This window comes from Harpia harpyja, chromosome 19 (genome assembly GCF_026419915.1).
Source record: "Harpia harpyja isolate bHarHar1 chromosome 19, bHarHar1 primary haplotype, whole genome shotgun sequence".
Lineage (NCBI taxonomy): Eukaryota > Metazoa > Chordata > Aves > Accipitriformes > Accipitridae > Harpia > Harpia harpyja.
Window position 1 is genome coordinate 5,056,856 of NC_068958.1, and position 27,432 is coordinate 5,084,287.

General features: G+C 48.9%; 2 protein-coding genes across 6 annotated transcripts in view; both read left to right on the forward strand.

Moving 5' to 3' along the window:
• Positions 1-7: 7 nt before the first annotated feature.
• Positions 8-12,783, forward strand: GBGT1 (globoside alpha-1,3-N-acetylgalactosaminyltransferase 1 (FORS blood group)). 5 transcript variants are annotated; one of them, XM_052815211.1, is made up of 9 exons: positions 8-1,048; positions 2,477-2,666; positions 2,756-2,826; positions 3,431-3,538; positions 4,630-4,692; positions 6,026-6,076; positions 6,176-6,211; positions 8,300-8,434; positions 8,936-12,783. In XM_052815211.1, exons 4-9 carry the CDS (start codon positions 3,477-3,479, stop codon positions 9,618-9,620), a joined length of 1,032 nt encoding a protein of 343 aa, XP_052671171.1. In that variant the 5' UTR covers positions 8-1,048; positions 2,477-2,666; positions 2,756-2,826; positions 3,431-3,476; the 3' UTR covers positions 9,621-12,783. The 5 variants fall into 5 exon arrangements, with proteins under 5 accessions (XP_052671171.1, XP_052671170.1, XP_052671172.1 ...); XM_052815210.1 differs by lacking the exon at positions 2,756-2,826; XM_052815212.1 differs by lacking the exons at positions 2,756-2,826; positions 3,431-3,538; positions 4,630-4,692.
• A 2,736-nt stretch (positions 12,784-15,519) lies between these two features.
• The window catches only part of RALGDS (ral guanine nucleotide dissociation stimulator), a 63,250-nt gene continuing 51,337 nt past the window's right edge, over positions 15,520-27,432 (forward strand). Inside the window, exon 1 of the mRNA XM_052815947.1 lies at positions 15,520-15,718. Within this exon, the coding sequence (XP_052671907.1) occupies positions 15,701-15,718 (18 nt within the window). The 5' untranslated portion in view covers positions 15,520-15,700. The remainder of the gene's footprint in view (positions 15,719-27,432) is intronic.

Consider the following 27,432-nt stretch of genomic DNA (forward strand, 5'->3'; position numbering starts at 1 on the left):
CTAGAAGCCCAAGCAGTGGATTTGTACTGAAGTTCATGTTCAAGACTCAGGCATGATTGACTATGTCTGTGTCATGGCACAGTCTGAGTTTATAATACTCAAACGCAGCCTGGTTTAATAATGGAGTCCAGCAAGGAAACTTTTTCTTTGGCACAGATGAAGCCCTTCCCATGGATATCCTCTCTTTCTTCACATTCTGAACAACACTGTACTCACAGCTCACGACTTCAGGTTTAGAAATCTGAAATACAGGTTTAGAAATCTGAAATAATTGGTCTGGAAAGAATGTTTTCCATGGAATGGTCTACAAGTGAGGTATTTATCTGCAATCCAGAATGCTTTCCAAGGCAGGGCTGGAAAATAATGTACTGCTTTGTTCTGGCAGGTCAAGCAAGTTCATTTAGGAGTAATATAGCTACTTTCAACCATATCGCTTTTAAAAAACTCTCTGAACAATTTTAAGGAGTAACTACTAAAAATGCTTTAGCTGTTTTTTGTGTTTGTTAGGAGATTCTGTCATTAACTGCAACCACATCTATTTCATTTTTGTTTGCATTCATTGTGAACCTTACAGTTGTAAATCAGATGAGGACAAATATCATAAATGTCAATGAGATGGTTTTAGATGCAAGGAGATGTTCTGAACTCATCTGGCTCCAGTGTTCTTGCAGATTTGTAACACAGAAACTGAAGCAAAGGGAGAATTCATCAGCTGTGCTCCTAATGATGCAATATTTCAAAATATGTGTATTACTTTTCCTGAGGGATTACATGTTTACTCTGTAAAGACACATGGAAGTACACTCTGCCTATTACAATAGCTGAAACTGCACTAAAATAACCAGAACGCCAATGTCATTTTTTATTCTGTGTTAATTTTACTATTCAAATTGAGGATAACTTTTATTCTCCTTTCTTCTATCCATTTATTATCCTCTGTCCTTCCCCATCACCCAATTTCTATGCTATCAGTCTCTGTATGCCAGGGCGATAAGTGCATGAGGATGGTCAGGTGCAGAAGAATCCCCAGGAGACTATCTGCAAAGTGGTACTGTCATATGTTTTCATTTATGCTTTGGGGGAAAATTTTGAGAGGATGTTTATGAAATTGGAAAGTGGTATCAAGCTGGGTGGGGCTGCAAGCACCACGGGAAAAAGAATTCAATGAAGGCTTGATGTTTTAGAAAAACAAAGAGCCTGAAAATGGAGTATAATTCCATAAAGTCAAGTACAAGGCTTTATGTGTCATAGACCTGGCTAGGAGAGGTTCCGTAGAAAACGTGTCGATTACATTTGGCCACAGGCTGAATGTCATCACCAGTGCTGTGTTCTTGCAAAGTAGGCAAGTGTCATATTGGAATGTATGAACTGTCACAGCATTTCAGTTTTGTGGGGTAATCCTGCTTTACTCAATACTGGTGAGGGCTCAGCAGAAGTAGTTGGGTTTTGGCACCAGATTGCGTGAGAATAGACTGATTAGAGAGAATTCAAACAGAATTGACAGAAATAACCATGGGTCTTGAAGTTAACAGTCTACAAAGAAAGATTGAAGGAGTTGTGGCGGTTGAGGTCACAGAATAGAAGATGGAAGGAAACGTCACAGCCTTCAGGTATGTAAAGGGAGTCTCCAGGTGCATGGTCACTGCCATAAAAAGGCACAGACCTAAACTGCAGCAAGCGAAATCCCGGTTGGAAATTAGGAAGCCTTCTGATGAGAAGGGCAGTAAAGCACTGGCATAGGTTGCCTACCCACCCTATGTCTAGCCAGCTCTCAAAGAATGATTGAAAAGCAACTGTTTGAACTCCCCTTTACACACTTGTCCATTGTGCATGTGCTGGAGGCATCAAGCACAAGCTCAGATACGTGGCACTGAAAAATCGTGGCATCAGTCTAGCAGCTCTCATTGCAGAATTAGCACAGGAATTAGATAAAACTAGTCAAAGCATAGAGTAACTGCTAGAGGGGAAAGGCTGGTTGCAAATCCTTCTACATTTGTGGATCTGCAGCATTTTTAGGCAAGAATCCAGAACTGCTCAGCATGAATCCATGAAGGCTTTAAATGTTGGAAGGTCTTGAGAGATACATATATTTTTAGGTTGTTTTTTTTTAACGTGGGATTTTGTGATGCTTCTTGGTGAAAGCTGATTAGATTGGTTGACAGGAGAGTGAGGAAGAAGCACCAGAGAGGATTTCTGTGTGTCATAATAAAGCAAATTAAAGAACTTTTTGCTACCTGTCTTTTTATAACCAAAGAAATTAAAGTGGGAAAATTGCCGCTGTCTTTTCAGATCCATTGGCACTGTTGTATGCCTTACCAAGGGCCAGGACAGAAAAGATTTCTGTGATGCTTACTTCAGCCTTCCCAAAAGGAATTGCCCTGTAGTGGTTCCTCCCCCTAACATCAATGCTACTGACTGTCTATAAATAGGAGTTTGACAAACAGCCTATTTTTTTTTTTTTTTTTTTTTTCCCCAGGCTCAAGTCACATGTTAGAACGCACTTTCCTCTAGCTCGAGACTGCATTACAGTCCCTACAGCAGCAGCCTGGAAAGCTTGCTTTGCAGGAGAGCACTTTGTGTGGACGCAGAAGATGCCGAGGAGGCGGAAGTGAGCTTGCACACACAAGAGACTTATCTGCAGTACCGTAGTTCTGTATTCACTAAAGGTAATAATGAATGTAGCCTATAATAATTAATGTGCTTGTAACAAGCCCCTTTGGAGGCCACATGCAAAGGCTTTGTGTGTTTGTCACAGGTCCCGTGGTTCACACTGTGGGAACCTTTACTTCCCTGTGAACAGAAAAGGGATTAATTTGAGCTTTTAAGGTAAGACAGCTGACCTAGGGGAAGTTGATTTCTGTGGCTGTTGGAAAGGGAGTAGTTTCTTTGACTTGCAGAGAAATATTGTTACCCAGTATGAATTATTGTTGTCTAATGTTTCTTTGCTTGTATTGGACTTCAGTTTACCTTTTTCCTACATGCATCTTTGGAGGGACCTGTCTCTGGCAGTTACTCTTCTGTGAAAGATGGAGTTTTATCAGCTGAAGTGATAACTGTATTAGCTCTACGTATCACCTGATATGATTGATTTTGATAAGTTTACTAAATTGCAAAGGGTGTGGGCTTTAGATGAATAAATGGAATCTACAGAAACTAGAATCAAATCCGAAAGGTTCCTTGCACACTTATAACTGTGATTAGATCTCACTGAAATGGAGAGATTTCTCAAATGGTTTACAGGAACTGCCTCAGTGACTAAGTGGCCTGGCTCTTAGTCTGATTCCTTCCCTGCTCCTGATTTCAGAAAGACTGAATTAAAATTAAACTGTTTGGAGAGCCTCATGCTTTTATGATTAAATAATCCATTTCTCTCATAATGAGATATTTATAGCCAATTTCCCTTGCTTTTTTGTTTTTTGCAATTTGAAAGCTGTCCAGAGTAAGAAGTTGCCCTTCCTTCCTCTACTCTAGAAGGCATGATTTCCAGGAAAGTGGTGGGATCTCTTGTCTGTCTGTTTGTTGTTACTGCATTTATCTGGTAAGCATTTGCTGGCAAGCTTAGTCATATTTAAAAGATCCTGTCTATATCTATACTGTGGTAAAAAGCATAGTAGCAGAAAAATATAGGTGGTGCATTTTATGGAAAGTCCCTGTTAGAGCTTTAAGAAAGAACAGTAATTGGTATAACAGATAAAGTAGCACTAGTAGAGGGAGAAGCCTCTGAAGGGAGAGAGAAAAAAAGACCAACTGTGTCTAAATTAGGCTCCTAACACCGTATCTGACTCACAAAAAAAAGTTCAAGTTCAGAATATTCCAGTTACATTTCAGTTCAGGCCTTCAAAGAGATGATTATCTGTCTCTTCAAACAGTCCAAACTCACTCCAATATAACTAAGAATAGCTTTGTAGCTATCAAACATTGTAGCTTTCAAACATTGAGAATGTTTGTAGCTTTGAGTATACTGACTACTGAGTATGCCTTACAGATCCTCTTGAGCAAACTCAAACATTGTTTGAAAGGAATCTGAGATCAGGCATTTCTATTAACTATTTGATTATTAATTATTAAATTATTATTAATTATACTGTACTTCTGATGTTGCCATTTGCTGCTATTTCACATTGTGGGTAGCTGCATTTCACCAGTAATTAAGTGCTGTATATAAAAATATATATAGATTGTGATCAAAACTGAAGGGAGAAAAAAAAATTAAAGGACGCACATGCAGCATTTAAAGTCCCAGGAAATGTCAGTATAACACATCAGTGTATATTACATATTTATGCATTTTGGGCATTGCCTTATGTGTCTCCATTTATGTATGCTTTTCAAAAATGCGTAGGCCTATATTTTGCACACCACTTGGTGTAAATAATAATACTTAGACCTGATGTTACAAGCTGGATGCTTCTGGACTCGTTTTGTTCTGAGATTCCCATTTATGCCTTATCAGCAGTATACTACGTTGAAACATGAATACCCTGGATTGTACACTAATTAGTAAAGTAGACATGCAGTTAGCTAGAGTTACTTCTCAAAATCTGTGCCAGATTCTCAGAAGATCTTGGAAAATCCTAGGAAGGTATCTTTTAACATTACCTGTCTTAAAAGGTTTCTTTGCTATCACAGGATTACAGTTGGAAATAGAAAAGTGCACTACCTCCCATATTACCTTCCTTGCCCCAAAATCTTGTAAGTATCCCTTTTTGTATGTAATCAATAACACAGATGATTGTTACAGGAGCTGTACTTCACTGACGGTATAAGTAGATACTAACAAGTAGTCACTTGTTCTTTATTTTATGAATCTATAATTAGCCACTCTCTTAAAACAAAATGGTAATAAGGCAACCTTTTCTGCTTTAGTCTGCTTGCCCTTCAGGACAGCTCTGTATTTGTACAGCATGAGTGAGGCCTTGTTTGTTGTGGGTCACAGAGAGACCATGACTAACAGGTTGACATTGGCTTTATTATCAGGGTGTAATCACACACATGCGCATGTACATGCAGGATCTCACTGTGCTTTGAGTTGTTGATTAAGTATCCCAGCTCACTACATGGAGAAATGTAAGTCAGAGAGGTGAAATGAACAATCACATAAGGAGTTCTGGCAGAGTTAGGAATAACTCCCCAGTCTCCTAATTGTGTTCCTCTTCTTCACTCTATGATCTGTGCTTTCCACTCACTTTATGAATGTATTTGTGTTATGGCAGCACTTGAGTTGTGGACCAGAAGCCTGCTCTGAGCAAATAAAAGGGTAGCTGCTTCTCCAGAAACCTTACAGTTTAAGGGGTCGGCTTCATTGTGTGATGCAAACTAATGTACAGTTAACTAACTTAGCATGGGTCCCAAAAGCTGTCTCAAAGCTGCATAAAAGAGAACTTACACTGTGGAGGAGCAGGGTACATGGCCTAAGTGAATTCACTGCCATATTGGACCATAGCTGTAACAAGACAAGCCACGGCTTTTCCAATGTTTTGTTGTGACCTACTGATCTTGTAAAAACAAAACAAAACAAAACAATGCAAACAGAAAAGATGATCTCTTATAGAGGCATTTCTGATTACTTCAAGCCTTTAAAAAACGTCGTGTCTAGTAAGATGCTTATTTCTCTGTGCTATTTAAAGTGTGATATATTTCAGGTAGCTCAGCCCTCCAGGTGAACAGGAACAGTTATGCAGGGAATGGAGCACATACGTGACCAGTACTGGCAGTCCCCAACAGGCATATGCTTCCCTGGATTTTAACCCCTAAACTCTGATTTACCCACAGACTCGGAGAACTGCCAGCATCTCTCTGTCCTTGTTCTTTTGTGTGCTCTGTTTCAAAACTGTTACTTGTCTGACAGCCCCTGAACGTGTATACAGGCAATGTCTAACTCTCTGTACCAGGCAGAGCAGCATGCACAGGAACTGGAGTGAGGACTGGGACGGCTGTCAGTACAGCAGCAGGTCCTGAAGCTGAACCTGGTTCATATTTTAAGAAAAGCATTACAATCCCTTTCTATTCTCTCCCCATCATGCAGCTCCATGAAACTCCAATATACAGAAGAGAAGCTAATCCAGCTTTTCCCCCAGTAAGTACTGGCTTTTTATTTCTGACCTTTAAACTGCTGTTCCTCTCTTCCGGGCATATTCATGTATTATTCAGTGGATATTTCTTCCCTTTTTTACAGATCATTTTATCAGCAGCCAAGAGTGCTGGCTCCACAGTAAGTTTCTTTCTTCGAACTTTGTCCTTTGTTTTTGCTGACTTTGGTTTGGGTGCTCTGTGGCCCTCACAGTCTCAGAGTCCTGGTACACACTGAACAGTACCTTGTTCCATGAGAAAGCTAACTATATGGGTATGTCTACAGCTGTCTATGCTGCTCTAAGATTGAGTTTAGCCACTATATTCTTGTTAACATACCTACTGTAAATTCCCAATTAATACATTAGCACACACACACACAGTCCGTCTACATGGTTGCTGCCAGGAGCTCTTTTTGAGGTGGGAGATATGTAATAGCTGGAAGACAGTGAGAAGTACTTTCTGAAACTGTGTTGTAGCTGTAACCAGCTGTGAGAGAGCTTTAAATCCATTTCAGGGCAAAATCAAGTAGGTGCCTTGTATGACCTTCAGCAATGGTTTCAGCTAACCTGCTGGATCTTACACTGGAACAGATTGCAGGCACTCACATAGACAAGTCTCTATGAGAAGCTGTCGAACCAGTGAGTTTAAACAGACATGGAAGGTTTCAGGCAGCAGCAGCAGCTAAGAAGTGACTTAGGCAAATGCTCCTTGTCAGCTCATGTTTGTTAGCAGTCTCCTTTGGTCCAGCTCTAATGACCTGACTCTTATCTCTAGCAGTTCACCTTCAACAGCCACCATTCTTTTGCACGTTAATATACACACCCCATTGGTACATACATATATTCCCCCCCCCACACTATTTCAACAGGCCGTGCTAGGCCTGAATATTTCTCCCTTCCATATTTGAATAAATTAATGTGCGAAATCAGCTGGTATATACTGGACTAAATGAGGAGAGAATCTTGTAGCTTTTATCGCTCAGTGTCTTCTGAAGGGAGTTCACTAGCACATACTGAGGGGATGCATACCATGGAAATGAGTCATGGGGAAACCCAGTGCAGACCTTTAAAATGAAATGAAAAAAAGCTCTTCTTAAAGAAGCAAACTTGCAGATTTCCTTCTCTCTCTCTCTCCTCATCTAAAAAAGAATAATTAACCCAGAAGGAGAACAGCTCAGTTAGTACATTTTCTACAAATCAAATACTTCTTCCTGTATAATTTCATCTTTTAATCATACACATTACTATAGGAGGGAGTGAAATTGTTATTCTCTTATCCACTCAGACTGAAAGTATTAGATCTGGGTTGAAAGTGTACTGCTGCCTCAGCCATCAAACTGCTCCCCACAGATCCCTTGGTTTGGTTCTTGTGCTACTATTGCCTTGGGAGCGTGTCAGATGGGAGACTGCTTCAGCCTCCAAGTGTGGCCCTGTGCTGTGCATGACAAATTTAATTAGCAGAGTGCTATAGATCATGGGCTGGGGCGAATGTGAGTGGGCTAGGGTAAACTACACATTATAAATGACATCTTGTTTTAAAATCAAAAAGGTAAGAATGAAACCCTGAAAACAAAGAAAGTTGAAATAGCGTTGTGTAGCTGTAATAGGGCATAATCAGACTCTGCTGCATATATATTCAATATTTCCACTACCCACACAGGAGATTAAGGATTTTCTATAACTTTGTTACACATTTGAATGTTGGCTCACATACAGAATTTTGAATTATATCTGAATGTGTTAAAGCTATATATAAATACTGGAAAAACAAACTGTCATGCCGCAAGCTGTGTTTTAATAACACAGCAATGGGATATATTTTTATAGTAATTTTCATATTATTACTTGTGTTTTAGTTTGTATGTAGCAATCTGCATCAGACTGATAGCAAATATGCGTAGCTTCTTATTCTGTGAGTTCAGTGGTCATTAAACTCTCCTTAGCAGAAAAGTCCTATGATCTTAAATGAGATTTTAGTAGATCCTGGGGTTTTTGCCAGTTTGTTAAACAGTGCTTAATTTCATCCCAGGAACTGAAATGTCCATGCTCAGTAATCTTAAATAAGAGGGCAGGGAAAAAAAATCTGAAGATAATAATATCCATAATGAGTTAATGCTGATACACACACTCTTCTTCTAACTGTCTTTTGAATGTTTCTTTCCAATTTACTGGCCTTTAAACCAAAGGAACAGTTACATTTCATTAACATTCCCTTTCGTTTCCTTCAGGCGTCAGGATGTGCTGACAGTCACACCATGGCTGGCCCCCATCATCTGGGAAGGAACCTTCAATTCTGAGATCCTAGACAGTGCCTACAGGCCACTGAACCTCACCATAGGGGTGACAGCCTTTGCCATTGGAAAGTAAGTGAACCACTCAGTGGGCACAGTTCTTGGATTGATGTACTTCCTCTGTCAAAAGATCATTTTGGCTTTTCTTGTCCTCAGCAGAGCTGAAATCTGTCCCAATCTGTAGTAAACTTTCATGCCCAGAGCTGAAATCTGTCCCAATCTGTAGTAAACTTTCATGCCCAGGTATTGTGTCTATAATCATACAAGCCTACAAGATAACGGACTCAGCACCCAAGGTACCTGGAAGCCTGGTCAGTATTTTTGAAGAACTAGCATGTGCCTTGGGTATTAGAGCTGTAGATAGGTGGTTGGTTGGTCAAAGTAGGGATAATCCACTTGTTCCTTGTCCTCCACTGTACTTTACCTATTGCATGTATAGTGTATGGATCCTTGCAGCAATAGCTAGTCAACACTCTTCATCCCTTGTCTTCTTCCATTCATTAAAGTATCCTTCATAATCCACCATGCATCCCCTTGTCTCTGCTGTGCTATTCACGTGTTGTGTCTGCACAGATACACAAGGTTTGTGGGCAGCTTCTTGGAGTCGGCAGAGAAACATTTCATGAAAGGCTATCGGGTGAACTATTATATCTTCACGGACAACCCTGAGACAATTCCCGATGTCCAGCTGCAACCTGGACGAAGGTTTGTCATTGTCCCTATCAAGAAATACTCCAGCTGGCAAGAGATCTCCATGCGCAGGATGGAGGCCATAAACAAGCACATAGCAGAGACAAGTCATCAGGAGGTGGACTACCTCTTCTGCCTGGACATTGACATGGTGTTCTACAATGCCTGGGGGCCCGAGACCCTGGGTGATACAGTAGCAGCCATACACCCCGGCTATTTCAATGTCCCTCGAAGCCAGTTCCCTTATGAGAGGAGGAGCTCTTCAGCAGCCTACATCCCTGATGGAGAAGGGGACTTCTACTATGGAGGAGCCGTGTTTGGAGGGCTGGTCAAGAAAGTCTATGAGTTCACCAAGACTTGCCACATGACCATCCTGACGGACAAAGCCAATGGAATCATGGCAGCCTGGCAGGAAGAAAGTCATCTCAACAGGCACTTCCTCTCCCACAAACCCTCCAAAGTGCTTTCTCCAGAGTATTTATGGGATGACAGGAAGCCAAAGCCCCCTGAAATTCACCTCATACGTTTTTCCACAGTGGATAAGAACTACAATGAGATAAGAGGTTGACCATCTGATCCCTGCAGAGGTGTCCTCCACGCAATCAAACCCACTGAATATTAGCTCCCACAGAACATGCCCCACCATGAATTTTTGTTCCCAGTGTGAACAAACTGAGAAAGGAACATGTGGATAATTTCTCTGGAGAACAGGAGTCTTAATGCATTTCAGAAGCAGCAGCCAAAGTGGAGGTGAGAATGAAAAGGTTTCTAGGTTCCTAATCTTTGTAAATACAAGCATCCTGGTTGAGGCTGCAGCACACAAAAAGGCATCCAAAAGGCCAGTTACCAAATGCAAAGCTGTCCTTATAGCAAGGCTGCAGATGCCTTTACCTGAGTGTTTTCCTGAGGCCCAGCAGAAACTTAGCAAGATCAAAATGGTATTTGACATTTCTGTGGAGAAGATGACCTAGAGTTTTAGTAAAGACCTTTTCACTTAAAAATCCAGCTTTGCAGGGCAATTAATTTTCATGCATTGTGATTTAAACTCACACCCTTTTTCAGGATCAGGAGGAAACTTGCGCTCAGAGCAAGTTATCCCTGATTAGTGTGCAACAGGATTTCTTGGACCTTCTCAGCGGAGAGCTGGTGCCAGCCATTGCCAGTAAGAACCCTGGTCTGACAGGACAAATAGTGTGAATTCATATAGCAGTTATCTTCCACGTTCCAATCTGTGTTTCGGAGACCCAAGTTTAGACAGAACTGGCACAGCTCAGACCCAGACTGAACTTGTTTGGGTTTATTTCAATCACAGATGTGCTCTGAACCTTTTCCCTGGTTCCCATGTCTCTGTAGATCATGTAATCTTTTCCAACACAGAAAATCTGGTATTGAGAGGTTCATGTTCCTATCCATTGCTTCAGTCCTTTCCAACTTTTCTAAGCTCTGTGAAATAAATTGGCTAGAAGCTGCTGGAACTGGCAGTAAGAGCTGATGTATTTCCAGCAAACAGGGTGATTTCATTTTATAATGAAATGCTCTAGTGAAACTGTGAGTTCAGTCTAGAGCTGGAAGTAGGCTGGGGTTAACATTTTCTTTGCACAAATGTGATGAGAAGCTGAACCAGGCGTTTTGCAGCCTTTAAAGCCTGACAGCTCGCTTGGGTGAAGAGGTGTGGGGGGGTCCAAACACAGGGGAACAGCCACAGCTTGCCAACGATGACAGCATAATTGTCAACTGAGGTCAAAGCATGGAAGTTCGTCAGCCACATCCCTTGCCGCAGCACATCTGCCATAAACATCTTCTCCGTTACCTCCCAAGGCATGCTACAAAAGGGCTGTGCAAATCCATGCCATGCTCATTTAATGTGAGCAGGGAGAGGGACCACAGGGAGCAGCAGAGAATGGCAGTGCTGTACGGCACGGAGAGGAGAAGCAGGGGTGAAAGGGCTAAGCTGACTGTTTCTAAGGGAACAGTTTAAAAAAAAAAAAAAGAAAAGAAAAAAGGCTCATTTAGCAGAGAGGGAAAATGGGGAAGAGGTGCCTGACTGTTCTTGCTTCTTTTCACATGAAAAATTGCTGTATGGCAGTGTATCAAGTATTTGAAGCTTTAGGGCCCCACCACTGATTGCAAATGACTTAACGAGCCCTTTCAGTCCTGTGTGAGCCAGCTGAAAATGGCACTTGCCAGTGTCATTGTAGGCATTTCATCTTCCAGAAGACTAATTAGAAAATCTTTCATGGTACCCATAATATAGATAAGGTACACAAAATACCTCCAGCCCAAAACCCTTAGTGCAGTTGGGTCTGTTGATTCATGCTTTATCCAGCAAAGGGTTTACCTTATTGTATTTTCACCAGACTGTTCTTAGTGCTGTGGTGCTGGAGGAAGACACCCCTCTACGTAACTAAACCAAAACTGAATCTCCTGTGAAGATGTCTATGTTTGGTAACCACGCACCTCATCTAAGCCAAAAGGGTGAAGAAAGATCCTTATCCAAATATTTCCAAAAAGATATATTCCCACCAGGATTCCAGGATTAAAACTGTATATTTCTTATTTGTAAAACAGTTGTGTCTGAAGGCCATGACTGGAACTAAGGTCTCATTATGCCAGTTGCTATATATATGCATATGGATTTTTTTACGAGCCAAAAGGAACTGTCTAGTCTGATCTGCACAGGACAAGCCAGGTAATTTTATCTCCCAATGTCAGTATCAAGCTCACAATACGTAGCTGGTCTGTGCTAGATCTCTCAGAAAAGCATTCAGATCCAATAAAAACATGAAGTGATAGAGCAGCCACAAATCTATAGATCAGCTGTGCCAATGGCTAATTCCCCTTATGCCTTAATTCTGCTCTAAATTGGTCTGTTTTTGCAGCCTGTATTTGCAGCCATTGGGCTTCATTCTGCCATACTAAATTACTTGAACTCCTGTGCAGATATTCATAGCCTATACTAAATCCACCACGAGAAGAAGTTCTCCAGCACAAATGATGCGTGATAGAGGGTGGCCTATGTTTCTGGGGTACCTGTTCTGAAAAACTTTTGTGAAAGGCTTGGTCTCCGGCTCCGCTTCCTAGCCACCTTTTGGCCGAATCCAGGACCCTGTGATTGACACGGTAATGGCCTGATTTGTGCAGTGCCAAACATGTTTATCTTCCTGGCAGGCCTGCAGCTTCTCCCCAGGGGAATGTCTTGTGTCACATGTTATGTGACACAGTTCTGCTCGACAGGGCTGTGATTTGAAGCAGTACTTAGAAACTCCCCGTGTCTCCAGTGAGCAGAAGAATGTGACTGCAGAAACACGCTCCCCAGTGCAGTGTGGGAGATGGTCCCTGAATCAGCTCATGCCCTCCTCTAATTAATGAAAGCCTGGACTTCAGTTGTCATCTCCTGCTGATTAATCCCCTTCCCCCAACACCAGCAGCAAGCTTTCCTTCTCTCATTTAGATTGTGCAGCCTGAGGCTTGTGGGCAGCGTGGGAGTTTCACAAGGACCTACTTTCTGATCAGAATTCCCCACCAACATCCATTGCTCAGTGGGGAAACTGAGGCACACGGTAGCAAGGCAGCAGAGTGGCACTCTTGCATGTGAGGTCTTGCTCCGCTCGCCACAGGGGACAATGCAGTCTCACATGTCCATGTGCCAAGGGAATTTGGACTTGGAAACATGCACACAGTACTACATGAAAAGTGAATCACCGCATGTAAATAAATCATCAGCCGATTTACACTGCCTGAGAATCTGATCATGCTTTCAAGGTATTTCTGACTCAAGCCCTGCTTGTCCTTAACCAAGCCTCAGATCAGTAGCTTATTGCCTTCCCAAGGGCCCCTTGTTCCATCCATCCCTTTCTGCTCAGCTGGAACAGACTCATCATTCATTGTCCGTCTAATTTAAGAATCCATCTGACAGGCTTTTTCTTTCCTTGTTCCGCCTGGTGACTTGCATGGTGCATTCATCCCCAAAGGGAAAATTTCTCTGGGGAGCAAGAAACAGAAACTTCCAGCACTGAATATGATCCTGGGTGGGGCCAGACTGTGATCCTCTTGTTCTCCCCACTGATAGGACAAGAATCATTTCCACTAAGCCAGACTAGCACCCTTTTTCACTCCTATTCGGATTTCCTGTAACCCTCCCACAGGTGGTGTTGCCTGACATTATTGACCAGAAATGTCATTTTGAACCACTTTAATACGCAGCTATAGTTACGAAAGGACTGGCCTAGTCAAACCTTCTCTGTGTGAGATCTGTGGCTGGGGGGCATGAAATGAGATGGTCTTTGAGCAGACATGAATGAGGAAGGATAAAAACATCGGTTATACATTCCCTGCACAAAACCAGTTTGGGGAATACCCATGTGCATTGGGCTGGCTTAATGCAGCTAAAGCAGCATGGTGGTGGAAAGGAGCTGGAAGGCTGCGAGCTCCCTGCCAGAATGGCTGGTTTTACTCTCCTACCCTCTGTCTTACCTGTTTTGCCTGGGGCTTTACAAGGAAGAGACTGTCTCTTGTTCTGTGTCCGCATGGGGCCTAGTCTTGGTTGCTCACTAGTGAATGTGAGATACACAGAATGAGTTTCTTTCTCAGTGGGGATTTGCTCTAATCTGAAAGGGCAGCACTAAGCAGCAGGGTTACTATTTTCTCACTTGAATCCCCCCTGCTCTGCTTCACCTCACTGCCCCAGCAAGTCTCCGTGGGATGCCCAGGGGTGAAACACGCAGAGGGCAACAGCTGCTCTCCAGGTGGAGTGACAATGACAGTGATGGGCCCTTGCAGGGACAGCAGGAACTGGAGAAGGAATTTACAGGAGTGGGTTGCACTTTACTCACACTAAATCCCCAATCCTGCAGTTCTGATCCACACATAGGTCCACACAACCAAATAAATTAGGAAAGCATCGCTAGCAAAATGCATCGAAGGAGTGACTTTTAAATGTCTGCCTACCCACCCGACTCCCTCCTTTATCGAAGTGTAAGAGTAGTGCTGTACTGACTTGACTTTTCTTGGGCTATATTTAGATTAAACATAGATCCACCAAATGTCGTTGTTTTATGTAAAACTAGTATAAAGCCATATGAATAGAAAGGCTCTTTTAACTAGAAATCTCTGCTGCTTGTATGCCCACCTCATCCCCCCTACCCCCCCCGCTGAACCTTTAGCTAATTTAAAGCAAGTCAGATGAGTACAAATTACTTTTTAAAAGTGCTTCATTCTGGGTTTTTTTTTGTAGTGAGTTTTGCCAGCATCCAATTACAGTTATAGACCTTTTGAAGTACGTATTTTTCTCACTGTTCAGCAATGACACCGTTACTATAATTAGAATGATGTTGCTCTGTAGCAGCATCTAGTGCCAGAGCGATTGGCCTGGCAGCACCTTTTCCTTTCCTGGCTACGCTCCCCACCCAGAGCTGCTGGTTCTGCCGGCCTGGAGCGTCGGAGGAGCGGGATGGTCCGATGAGATGGGCTGTGCCTTGTCACCAATTCCCACTGCGCCCCTGGTAAAGTTGGTCCTTCCCGCTCGGTGGCTCCTGGGGCAGGGAGGCTGTTGGACGCGGTGGCACTCGTGTGGGTGCCGGGTGTGCGTGCTGGTCCCCAGGAGTGCGGTGGCCGACTTTGCACCCCCAAACCAGGAGCATTGCACCGGCCGGGTGCACTGGGCCGTGCAGAGTGACGCAGCCTCCTCTCAGCTCCTGCTTCTCCTGACATCACTCTGCAATGGCACATGTCATCGGCCTCATAAACTATGGGTACTGGAGCCGTTCACACGCAGCCTGTTTCCAGGGCAACCCCGCTCACTCAGCCCCCGCTGTCTCACCAGCTCACGCTCCAGCACACCGACCGCGCACCCAAAATCTCCAGCAGCTTTTTCCCGGGGTCCCTCCGTGCCCCCCGCCCCGTTTCGGCTGATTGGGTTGAGCAGAGATGAGGCAGCCGGGGGGGGATGTTTGTGCACAGTCCCGCTGCGGCAGGCTGCCGGGCTCGCCTCGTTAGAGGTGTCTTACTGGGGAGAACTCGGCAGCCGTGCGCGCAGTGGGGGGGGGGGGGGGGGATCTCGCCCAGCAAAGGACCCTTCCTCTGCCCCGAGGCTCTTCTCCTATTTATAGCCTGCACAGCGGCGCGGTGCCAAACCCCTCCGAACCGCCGCTCGCTCCCTGGCGAGGCCTGCAAGGTGCTTTCCCACGGGTCCTGCACCCACAGCACCCACCTCCTGCGGGCGGCGGGGAGGGGGGGGGGGGGGCACCTAAGAAGAGGTGCCCAGGCAGAGGGTGCCACGGGGGCACGCGTGTACCCAGCGGTGCGGCTGCCCCTGGGTCCCCCGCTGCAGACGTGCACCCACCTGCAGGCTCTCGCCCGGGGATGCGGGGGGCCAGGCCGGGAGAGGCCGGGCGCGGCCCCCGCCCTCCCGGTAGCGGCGCGCCCGCCCCCGCCCCGCTCGGTGCCGCCCCGCGCTCGGCTCTCCCGGCCGCGCTCCGCGCTGGCGGCGGCGGCGGCTCCGGCTCCGGTTCCCCGGGGCCCCATGGCCGGCGCGGTCCGGCCCCGGCCGCCGGGCAGCGCGGAGGGGCGGTGAGCCCGGCCCCGCGGAACCCCGGTGCGGGGGTCAGCGGCTGTCCCTGGGCGGCCGGCGGAGGCTATGCGCGGGGCACGATGATGATCGACACTCAGGTGAGTTGTGCTTTTCACCCATCGGCTTTGTCTCTCCGGAGCACTTTCGCGGTACCCCCGAGCTCCGGTGCGCTGCTGCGGGGGCGGCCGGGCTCGGTCCCCTTCGGCACCCCGGCTAGAGGGGGTTGACGGCGGCCCACGCGTGTCCGCGACGGGTGACTAATGCATGTGCGGTGCCAAGGAGCGGGTGGGCTCTGTCGGTGATTTCCTTGGGGTCTGTACCTGCAAGTGCCTGTCCCTTGCTGCCTGTTGGTGTAGGGAGGACACTACGTGCTAGCAGTCCAGACCTCTGGTCTGCTGCGTGAGCTTTGGCAGAGGAGAAGCAGCAGCCTTTGCGGGGGGGGGGGGGGGGGGAATCTCTTTTTTTGTTTGGGTTTTTTTTTTGTGTAATGGATAAGTGCGGCTAGTAGAAGTGGGGATGAAGGATTGGGAACGAAAGGAAGACAGTTTGGGACAGGGTCTAGCTGCCGGTGCGACGCTGCAGCCGTTACGGAGCTGTGTGGCTGCTGGCAGGCTGCAAAGCTGCTGCATGCTGTGCCAGCAGGCCAGGGCTGCAGCTCTCCAGGCAGCGCTTAGGCCAAGGGGCACCAGGAGGTCCCTTATCTCTGCCTGGTGTGTTTATGAGGTTAAATGAAGCTAAATTGAGCTGAGGTGGACAAAAGCTCTACACTCAGAAACCCACAAGTGTTTTTGGGGCAGGGGAGGATGAAGCAAACGCATGAAATTTGGGGGTCTCATCAGAATGTGGCGCTCTGGTCCTGATGCTCCCCTGACTTTATACTTTCTATTCTGCTTCCCATGTTCCCCTCCCGACCCCAACCCTGGGAAGGGAAGGGGGGTCTGTGCTGCTGCCCTGGTGGTGGTGGTGGGAAGGTAAGTGGGCAGTGATGGCTCCTGGGAGCCCAAGAATGAATAAAGGGAAGGGCTGATGCTGTGGTGGAAAAGTGGGCTGGGATCCATTTTTGGACTGGAAAATGTGCATACCAGAGCCGCCTCCTGCACCCAGTGGGTCCATTTGGTCTGGGCCTCATTTGGCTTGAGCCAGCCCTATAAACAAGAGCTAAATTAGGTCTGTTGGGGGTAAGTGTGCGAGGCAGGAACCAGTGCCAGTATGCGTGCATGCTGGATGTGGCATGTCCCTTTGGAAAAGGGGATTGGCAACCAAAATACCAGGGTTTGGATCCTGACCCTGCCAAGGGTCAAGAATAAGAGTACTCTGCCACCATGGCTGTGGACTGGGGAGAATAATCTTGCTGGGAGATCCAGAAAATTATTAGGTATAAAGCTGTCTAGAAAAAGGTGTCCAGAGCTCAGTCTCCCTTCCATGTTGCATTCCTATGGAGTGCTTTGTACTAAGGTCTCAACTTTAGCCTTCCCATCACTTTTTATAGTTGCCCCCGTTTTATATATGGGTAAACTGAGGCATGTAGAGGTGTTTGTTACAAGCCTTAGGATCCTGCGTGGTGGATGTTATCATGGTGAGCACAGGTTAGAAGTCCTGATTCCGCCTACATGTCCTGCTTGAAGAGGATGAACCACTTTGCTATTTAAGGGGTGCAATTCATTGAAGTCCCGTCATTTGTGACTACCAGTTAAGAGGAATTTCCAGCTGCACCCGCAGCCGCACCCTGCCAGTTCTTATGGCTGTACAGCTACATTTTTCATGCCTCATAAATGTTTCTCTCCCTGGTTGCTAAGGGAAAGACCCACACAAACAACTGGGAAAACTGAGTGCTGCAAAGTAAATAAGCTGAGCAAACAAGATTTTTTTTAAATCTCTGATTTAATTGCTGCAGGTGTGTTGTTCAGGGTGTCATGACATGTGAAAGCAAAGGTTCATGTGCAAGGGTGAATTTCAGCCTTTAAAACCGAAAGCTGCATGTGAGCTGGGTCAGAAGGTGGCTTCCATCCTGAACCAAGCTCCCAGAGCTGCAGTCTCGTCCCCTCTCTCCCTTACTGGCTGTTTGGGCTGGAGAAGGGAGCAGATGGCGGACAAGCAGTCTTGGGGCTGGCTGAGGGCAGGATGCAGAGTGCCTGAGTGCAGGCAGGCAAGGCTGGAGCTGAATTTGTTTTTGTGTCTGTCATCTGCTCTGAGGCAGAGAAGGGAGCTGTGTCTGAAGTGTCTCCAATGGCTGGGAGTTAACTCTTGGTGGTGCTCTGCCACGGGTAGGAGGGCGAGTTGGCAACAAGTGACAGCAAGCGAGAGTCCAGCTGGCAGCAGGGTCTGGGAGGAAGCGGGTGGAGAGATGCAAAGTCCCTCCTCAGCGTGCTTCAGCTGCTCCATCTGGAGCTCCCACTCATGCATGTGTGTATGTGCCTGCGGATAGGGCTGCTCAGACGTGAACAGAGGATGCAGCGACTGCTGCAGGCTCCAGAATAAATCTCTGGGATATTGGAATGATTGATTTGACATCCTGTAGTTCATTGTAGTTTATTATCTTTGGGGTCAGTTTGCTTTGAGATGACCCTTTATAGGAAGAAAGGAGGGGCTTTTCAGAACTGTGTTTATTCTGGGCATCTTTGGGGTTGTGTTTTTCAGTTCCTCGCAGTGTTCTCACTCTGCCGTTCCCTATACGGTGCCTGGCTACTGGACCTGGAGAAGCAGGGGTCCTGATCTTGTGTGGTAATCGTAAAAGCAGTCTGCACTATCCATCAATGCTGGTTTTGCTTCTGATACCTTTCCCATTGCTATAGCAACACATGTCTCATGGAGGATGCCAGCATGCTTTCCAGGCGGTACATGCAGAGAAGCTACTTCACCTGCCACCAAACTGCAATCACTTGTGGAGCGGGGCTGGCTAATTGGCAACTACACACAGCTGCTGGGGCTGGAGGTGCAGAGAAACTGCTCTTAGCTCCCTCAGGCTGACCCTGCTCTCCCAGGTGTTCCCACTACCTGGATTTTCCCTGGGATATCAGGGTGACAAAGTACATGTGAGAGTGCATGGTATCTAGTGCCAGAATCTGGGATTTCTCTCCAAAGGAGATGTTCGGGATGGTGTCAGCTAGGTTGCCAAGGCTTGGTGAGTGTTAGGGGCTGTTTGCCTCTTCCCCCTTCACCTTGCCTGTAGAGGCTGGAAGATGTGCTTCACCTGCAGGGTGCTGATGGAGGAGAGGGGTTGTTTGCCCGCTTTTCCCAAGTGAGCTTGTTTATTCCTCCATCTCCTTCACACGCTGCAGTCACTAAATGGACTCTGGGACACTCTCTTGTTCCGCTCCACCTCCCCGTCCTGCTGTCCTTTGCTCTTCTGTGCAAACCAGAGGCTGTCGCCAGTCATTCAGCTGCGGGTGGCCATCAGCACTGCTGCAGGGTTGCCTTCCCACTGCAGCGATGCTTGCTGCTGCCTCCGTGCCTGGCTTGGTGCTGGTTGGGGATGCGTTTTGCATGCTGTTGTGACTGGTGCGAGCTGTGTAAGCCTGTGCGAATGCCTTGTGTGGGCAGGCTGCAGGCTGTCCGGCTGCTTGGGGCCGAGCCGGGCTGAGCAGCAGATGGCACTGTTGGTTTCCCTATGAGTTATTGCCTTGGGTTTTGCCTTCATCAGTGCTGACAAGGGTCGGCGGTGATGGGAGCCGGGGCATGGCAGGCGCCTGGCTCTCTTGGAAAGGGGCACGAACGACAGGCTGGGCTCCGCTGCAGGGAGCGGATCTGCTCAGCGGAGCTTGGTGCTTGCGTCTTGCTCACCAAGGAGGAGCTGTGTTTGGCTTCTTGGTGATGAGTAATATGAGCCAGCCTCATCCTTGGAGACCTGAGGTACAATCCCAAAGCCACCGGGGGCCTGCTATGAGTCCTTAGCAAGGCCATGTCAATCGCTGGTCCCTCCTATAAAAAGAAAGCCCTGATCCACAGCTCCCTTTTGTGCTTGTTCCCACTGTCACCAGTCAACCCATCCCCCAGCTTTCCCTAGCACTCAGTAAACAACAGGCAAACGCGTGACCTTTCCATCAGCAGTGGCTGGGAGAGGTGCCTTTGCTGCTTTCCAGGCTGCCACATCTGTGCTGTTCGTGTTGGTGTAGTAGTATTTAAATACGTGCGTGGGGCAGTGTGGTTGAAAACGCTGTGTTGCTGCCCCAGTGGCTGGAGCAGCACCGGGCGTTCAGGAGTGGCCGTGGCAGCCAGCTGTTTGGGTGCTGAGCTGTCTCCCAAATATCCAGTTTGCTCTGTCTGGGTCCAGCCCCTGCCTGCTGCAGGAGGCAGTGGTGGAGCCTCCAGATGTTAGAAGGTTTTCCTGCTGGGACTGCCCGAGTCCAGCCTGCATGACCTGTAGTGAGGGTTCACCCATCTGTTTTCCCTGGGGATTTGCATTTTAAATAACTTGATTTCTTGGGGACCTTTTGGCTCCCAAGTCGCCCTGGGTGTGCCTGTGCATTCGCCCTCAGTCCTCTGCCCCTTGCCACCCAGCACTCTTGGAGCGGGCTCTCTGCAGGCTATCTCTGCGGATATTTGTTTTCTCCACTGATTTTCCCCTGCATTGCAAGTTTTGGCCTTGGGTCAAAGACAATATTTGTAGACATGAGCTGACGTCAAAGTCGGCTCGGTGGTGGCGTGGCGGGGGATCACAGGCTTCCAGGACAGAGTTCCCGCTCCCTCGAGGCCTGGGAGTGCAGCAGGAGTTCACCCACTGCAAAGATTTACAGCTGCCCCGTGCTCCTGGGTTCGCTAAGCTGTGCTCTGGTGCGGCCCCGCAGGCTCCTGCCCTCCTGTGCTTGGGGCTGGTGAATGTTGCATGCTCCCTGGAGTAGCTGTAGCTGCAATACAATGTCCTTCACCACCCTGTCTGGAGATTTCAAAGCTGGGGGGAAGGAAGGAAAGAGGCAGGGTGAGGGAGGTGGGGGGGAAGGAAGGGGTGCAGCGGTGCCCCGATGGGTTGCTTGCCTGCTGCAGCTTGGAGAGGGTGGAGAAGCCCGCCTTTGGTCTGTCCTGCTTTTGTGTAGGATCTGGAGAAAATCAGAGAGGCTTTAGATGTGGTGCCAGAGCTCTGGGATGTCAAGGCATCCCAGATAAGGCTCCACGCTTCCCTCTAGGGCCTAGAAAAGAAAGGGAGGAGGCAGGAGAGAAAATATGTGAGGTGTGGTGCAGATATTGACTGCTGTAGGCTGACCAGCGCTGTTAGGAGGGATCACCTGTGTGACTGAAGAAGCACTAGTGGCATTATCAGAGGAGGGAATGGGCAGCTAGGGCGCAGGTTGCTGGCACAGCCTAGGTGCGATGCTCTCCCTCTGCCCAGGATTCACTATGTGCCCATGTGAACCTGCTCGCAGCCTCCCCGAAGGCACGTGCTGGCTGATACTACCCTGAAAGCTCTGTCTGACTTGGACCCTCGTGGCTTTCTCAGGACATCCGCTGTTCTTTTTTATCTTTCCTCTTCCATGCGGTCCCAATCTGTTTCCCACTCCCTTGCTATAAACGCCCTGCCTGGCCTGAAGGCAGGAAGCAAACACTGCAAAGGCCATGTTCAGCGCCGAAGGAGCCTGCCTGGCTCCGTGCGGGCCGTCGGCACGGGATGGGAAGGTCAGGGTCATTTCACAGGGCAGCCCGCAGGCCCCTTTGAAATCTTTGGCAGCCACCCTGCCCTGCTTTTTTGGCCCCACTGCCTCCCTCTCACAGCGGATTTCCCACCGTGTGTTTCCTGCCCATCCTGCTCAGTGCTGTGTCCCATGCGGTCATGGCTCTTTGCTTCCCTAGGGAGGAGATGCCACCGGCGTGAAAAACGGTTCATGGGTGGCTGGGATGGTGCAGCAAGGTCCAGAGCAGGCAGGAACGCTCTGGTCAGGGTGGCTGCTGCTGCATGCTCCGCTCTGAATTGCGGGGAACAGGAATATGGCCAGCCCTTGGCTGCTTTCTAGCCCCTTTCCAAGGAGGTTGGGCAGCCCTGGGGGGAGGGCCCGTGGTCAAGTCTGCTGGGAGGGGATGGAGGATTCTTCCCACGGCAGTGGTGGTTGAGGCGTGCAAAAGCATTGGCTGTGCAGAACCAGGCAACCACTGTTGCCTGAGCTGTGGGCTGTCTGCGGAGCAGATCTGGTGGGTGCACGTCGGGAGGGGGCAGCTGGTCCAGGACAGGAACAGCTAAGGGATGGGTCTGAGCTCTGCCTGTGCGGAGGCTGGAGGAGCAGGGAGGATGTCCTTCCTTCAAGTGGCTGTTTCCCTGGGAGAAGTCCCACATTAGCTGCCGCATGCCCAGCAGGCTAAGGAGAGCATGAGTCTTTTCCTCATACAAACACGCAGGGCTTGTGGCTGTTTAAGGGCCGTGTTTTGCTTGGCAGAGGTTGAAAGTCCCAGCAGGCTTCAAACCCTCCCTTTCAGCATTTCCATGGTGACAGGCAGGCGGTTCTGGTAGCTGTGCTGTCCTCGGTGGCACCAAAATAAGGAGGCTGGTGCAAGTGCTGTGCTTTGGTGTGGTGGGTTTGCAAGCCAGAGCCTGTGGCCCCACAGCCTTGTCCCAGTACAGGGCAATCGGACATGCTCCTTCCCCAGTGCTCATGGAGGGCAGTTTATTTTGCCCCCAGTGGCATAAGCACTAAAAGGAGGAAGGGTTTTGTTCAGGAGAACTGTAACCAGTCTCCTGCTCCATCACTGCGCGTGGCACTGACGGGGATGCCTGCAGGATCGTGTCCCCTGACAAAGAGTTTGTCCTGTGCCTCTTCATTCATAACCCGTTGTGGAAAATGTTAGGCCTAGCAATTTGCAGTGCTGTGTGAATTACTAATTAAAGGGAAGGGAAGGGGAGTTGACTGATAAATGCTTCCACAGTCTGGGGAAGGTGCATTTCCGCTGGTGGAAAGGCATTTATCTCCCTCCTGCCACAGCACAGACCCTCCTCCTCAGGCTAACTGCTGCAGCTATCCTGACCATGCCATTTGGAGGGGATCTGGACCTGAAGGGGTTTTAGTTGAATGAGGCATCAGTCAGGCATTCGTATTTTGCACGGTGGCACAGCCCCTCCTGTGGCACTTGGTGGGAGGTCTGGCCACAGTACCCACGGCTGCTCTGGTCTCTGTCCCTGCGTGTGGCTCAGCAGCGTTTTCTCGGAGCTCTCCAGAGTGTGGAGGTTTCTCATCCTTGTACAGAAATGCAGCATGGCTCTGGGGTACTTGGGGCTGGGTGAGAAATTGGGATTTTTACATCCTCTGCAAGCTTGATTTTTATTTTTTTTCCACGCTGGCTGTCATTGCAAACTAGGGGGGAGGGATGCAGTCTTGAAACGTTTTGCAAATAAAACTATTCTGAAATGTATCCCTCCTCCTTAGGAAGTTGCAATGAAATTCACATTCTTCCATGAAATGTTTATATATTTTGGCCAAAGCAGTGTATCTTTTGCTGGGAAACATGCATAAGTATGACCAGGGTGGTGGTAATTAGGAAGAGATTGAAATGCGATGATATTCATCAATATTTCAGGGGCCAAGTGCTGCAAGTTTGCATGTGCGGGCACCATTTTCCTGTGCAAGGCCTCCTAGCTCCTTCGCTCTCTGGCCAGCGACCTGCAGCCGAAGCGTGTGTTTCTTGGTAGGATCCAACATGTCCTTGGGGGGGCCACCACCGACACTGCACCTGCCGCTGCGGGTGTTGAAGCCCTGCTTTTGGGGAATTCACCCAGCACCTATCGGAGCCAGCCGCTGCACCGGGTGGCTCTAACTGCTTATACAACTCCCCTTTGCGCTGTTCCCAGTGCTGCTTGAAAGGGTGTTTAGTTAATAGGATTATAAAGCTTTCCTGTCGTTAGGCAACGGAAATCAATGGTGGGCCTCCAGGGCTGAGTTTCATCCGATTTACAGCACAGTCACTAGATGGCTGTGCTGGGTGTGTGGTGAGAGACTGGTACGGTGCTGGAGGGAGGACATACTACCTCCTGTGCTGGGTGCCACTCTGGTGGGGTCTCCTACAAACGCAGAGGATGCTTTTGGTCCGCCAGTGCCGGCCACGTGTTTCTCTGGCTGCAGGGGTCCTGGTCGGTGCGGTGCCTGGGACCACATGGGCAGTCAGGATGCTGATGCAGCCCTGTGGTGCCAGCTGCGTGTCCCAAAGTGCTGGATGGTGTTCCCCAGCTCCCACGTCTACTGCTGGGCTGGTGCGGGAAACCCAGGCATTTTCCCTTTCTCCAGCCAAAAATGGTGGCTTGGCCTAAAAGCTGAGAGTAGGCGCTGCTCTGCAATGCCTGAGGGGACTTTGCTCGCCTCTCTGCTGTAAGAAAGCGTCTGGAGACAACAGGTTAGTAGGAGGGCTCGTTAATCTGTGCAATGTAAAGTGAGCTCACAACTCGCCATCCCTAAAATGCAGTGGGCTCCCAGCCCCCAAGGGGCAGCAGAGCTGGCCAGGGGATGGGGCCAGGGGGGTGCAGCCCCCTCCGTGGTAGGCTGCACGGCTGTGCTGCGTGGGGGCCAGGCCTGGGAAAGCTGCGGTCCAGCCGCAGCCCTCGGGGAGGTCAGGGAAGGGCCTCTGTGCTCTCTGGACTGTGTCCACCAAAGCTGACAGCCTTGGGGTTTGGTCAGTCCCACCCTGCCGTGTCCTTGCCCTCCTCACCCTCCTAAGAGGGTGGTCCAGACTGAAGTGCCTCTCCCTCTCTGATCCAGGGCCATGCCTCTTGGGAGAGGTCTGCAAAAGGCATCGGCTCCCCTTGCAGCCGAGGAAGCGATGTCAAACCCTTCACTGTTGTATCGGGAGTTGTGGGGAGCAGCTGAATGGGAGCCCTGAAGGAAACTTCCAGGAAAGTCAACCTGCTTCAGGAATCTGGCTGTGCAACAAGTGTTTCCCATCCCCATGGCTAGCACAAGCTGGCAGAGGGGGGACTGCACATGGTGGAAACTTCTTTAAACCCCCTAAGCCTGCAAAGCAAGCACAAAGAGGGAGGATCGGGAGAGCCTTTGGCTTAGTGTGTGGGGCTGGAAACCTCCAAGCTGTGTTGCCTGCCAAGTGACACGGAGCAGTGATGTGGATCTGCAGATAACCTCTTGGCCATGTGTTATGTAGGCTAAAGTATGCATGGGGAGCTGAGACGGTTTTAGACTCCGCAGCACAGTATCCTGCGGACGAGAGCAGGCTCCAGGGGTGGGGGGACAGGAACCTCCTCCTTCGGGTTTGTTTAAGCTTCAGCTAAGCCCTGGAAAATATGCTGAAGGGAACAACCCTGCCCAGTGCTGGAGCCTCGGCCAAGTGGGTGAATTAGTGGATGCTCTGTCTCTGGCGAATGCTCCAGGTAGTATGTTGTGCTGTACATCACATCTGTGTGCCCCCTGTTTGCATGCAGGCCTGGATGCATGCAGACATATGCTCGGAGAGGTGCCCTGGCCTTGCTGCCAGCCTGGTCTCTCATTGCAGACGGCTGCTGCTCTGGCCTGGTTGGCAGGTGGAATAAACCCCTGTGGAGAAATTACAATTGGTAACAGCGGGGATTGTCATGGCTTGCAGGTACCTTCAGCTCTCTGTTTCCCCCAGCACCTTTCTCTTCTCCGGCAAAGATTTTGTTTGCGGTGGGAAGCGCCTGGTTGCGCTGCCGGGCTGCGTGGGGACAGCTGAGCTCTGTTGTGCCCTGCGCTGTGCCCACCTGAGCCCCAGCGAGATGGCTGGCTGCGCTGCCAGGGCACGGTCCGGAGCTGGCCCTAGGGGAGCCAGGATGTGCTGACGTTTGGGAGCTTATTCTTGGCCCTGGTCTTTCTTAAATCTCTCTGTGCTGAAGTGCTGTTGGCCCCCTTGATAGGAAGATGTTTTGAGAGATGATGGGGCTTTTCCTTGCATTTGGAGTTGGCAGGGAACAGCCATGATGGGCACGTGGCCGTTTGTGGCATCCTCCCGCACTAGTACCTCTGCAGCCCCCAGCTCCTAAGCCTGCCGTATATGCCCAGCCTGGGAAGTTGGGCACCCGTGCATGAATACAGTCATCCCAGCAACATATGCCCAAAACACGTGTAAGCCTTGTGCCAGGGATTTCCCTGCTTGAGAGCTGTGCCCAGGTTGCTCTGGCAGCACAGAGTGGCCGCACATGGGATGGGGAGACTGGGGGATTGTTGTTAAATGGGCTCAGTCTAGTGGGGAAACTGAGATTAGTTTTGGCATGAATGAGGAAGGGAGGGTGGGGGCAGCTATGAACTGCAGGGAGTTACGTGGTGACTGTCCTCCTTGCCCTCCAGCAGCGTGGTGGTACGGGGTGCTGGTGCCACTTGGGGCAGGAGGGACTGGGAAGCTGCTCCATGATGTCTGCCCAGGAATGGGGTCCTTCCTCCGCCTGGTGCACGGGCAGTTGTGCAATAGCTGGTGGCATCGTGGCCAGAGTGGCGGGTACCCCTCCTTGAGCAGCTCTGCCCACCCTGGGCTCCTCAGCTGTGTGCACCTGGGGGCTGCTGCATTAGTGCCCCCGGCCTGGGCTCTGTCCCCATCTCCAGGGGAAGGGTGATTATGGAAACTCAATAAACTGTTGCCATGACAGCCTCGAGCTCGGCTCCCTCCCGATGCCATACCCACTGTGACAGCTCAATATTACTAGCTCCCATGGGACTGATTTCAACAGGATAAAGCGCTTTCAGCACGGGACGAGGCAGCTGGATTTCAGGCAGCAGAGCCCTTTTATCCTGCTAATGCAGGGAAAGTCTCGGAAGCAGAAAGGAGGTGTGTGGGTGCCTGACAGTCCGTTTCCTATGGGGGAGAAGTCCTCGGTCTCATTTGCATCCTCTCGCAACCCCATGAGCTGCACCTCTGGTCTCCGTTGCTGCAGTGACTGTCTCCATGGAGACCGGTCCAGCACAGCCACATCATGGGGACCATGGAGGGGGAGGCCATGGGGAAGCATCCCCATCCCCTCCCCACAGGGACATGATGGCTCCCAGGGTGCTCTCTCAGCCCCCAGGGGAGCGTGAAAATTGAAATCCCTCAAGTGGCAAATGTGTGGAGGAATCCCAAGGAAACTAATTGGTTTTCTCCCACCCCTGTTTAATGCTTGTTGGCTTTCACTTTGCATTGGTAATTGCTGTTCTGCACCTATTAAAAGGCCGTCTTATGCTTTGCGTGAGCTTGATTGCAAATTAATTTTGCATATGTATCTATTCAGAGGAGCATGGGAATTTTATTTGGCTCAGGATGCTGAATGCCAGACGGGCTTTCCAGAGGCACGAAGTGCGGCGCAGGCTGTGGCCACTATCAGGAGTAACTTTGAGGGAACAAGGGCAGCTTCTTCAAATAAATGCCTAAAACCAAGGGTGCAGATACAAATCAATGGGATTTGTTCTCATAACTCATTTGGGACAAGACAGATGGATTTCAATTGGGATATACAGAAGCACCCATGAGCTTAGATACCAAGGTGCCTTTGATTTTCACTGAGAAATGGGTATCCTACCTGCTCATGGTCTCCTGGAAGTCCCACTAGGCATCCACCTTCATGTCTGTGCCTCTATCTGCCTCTCTAAATCTACCCGTAGGCTTTTTGTAAATGCCAGATTTCTTCAGAGGGATGCTATCAGGTTGGGATTTCTGTTTTTGAAAGTAGATTTCCTCTTTCTATTACTGATAAGTATCAAAGGGGAAGAGCTGTTGGGATTTTCCATTTGCCTTTCACTCGTCATGCTGCTTTGTTTCCTCTTTGCCTTTCTATCAGCCTCGCACAGTAAAAATAAACTAGTCAGTTTTGTGTCATTTCTTTCAAGTACACCATTCTCGTGCATGTGCAGGATACCATGATGTTTGGGCTTGTGGACAATACGTGGAGTTGCAATTTCCTTTGAAAAAC

Coding starts and splice junctions, on each gene's coding strand:
- GBGT1 (XM_052815211.1), top strand. CDS start 3,477: ATGATTTCCAGGAAAGTGGTGGGATCTCTTGTCTGTCTGTTTGTTGTT. Junction 6,212..8,299: donor CCAAGAGTGCTGGCTCCACA/GTAAGTTTCTTT, acceptor CGTTTCCTTCAG/GCGTCAGGATGTGCTGACAG. Junction 8,435..8,935: donor ACAGCCTTTGCCATTGGAAA/GTAAGTGAACCA, acceptor GTGTCTGCACAG/ATACACAAGGTTTGTGGGCA.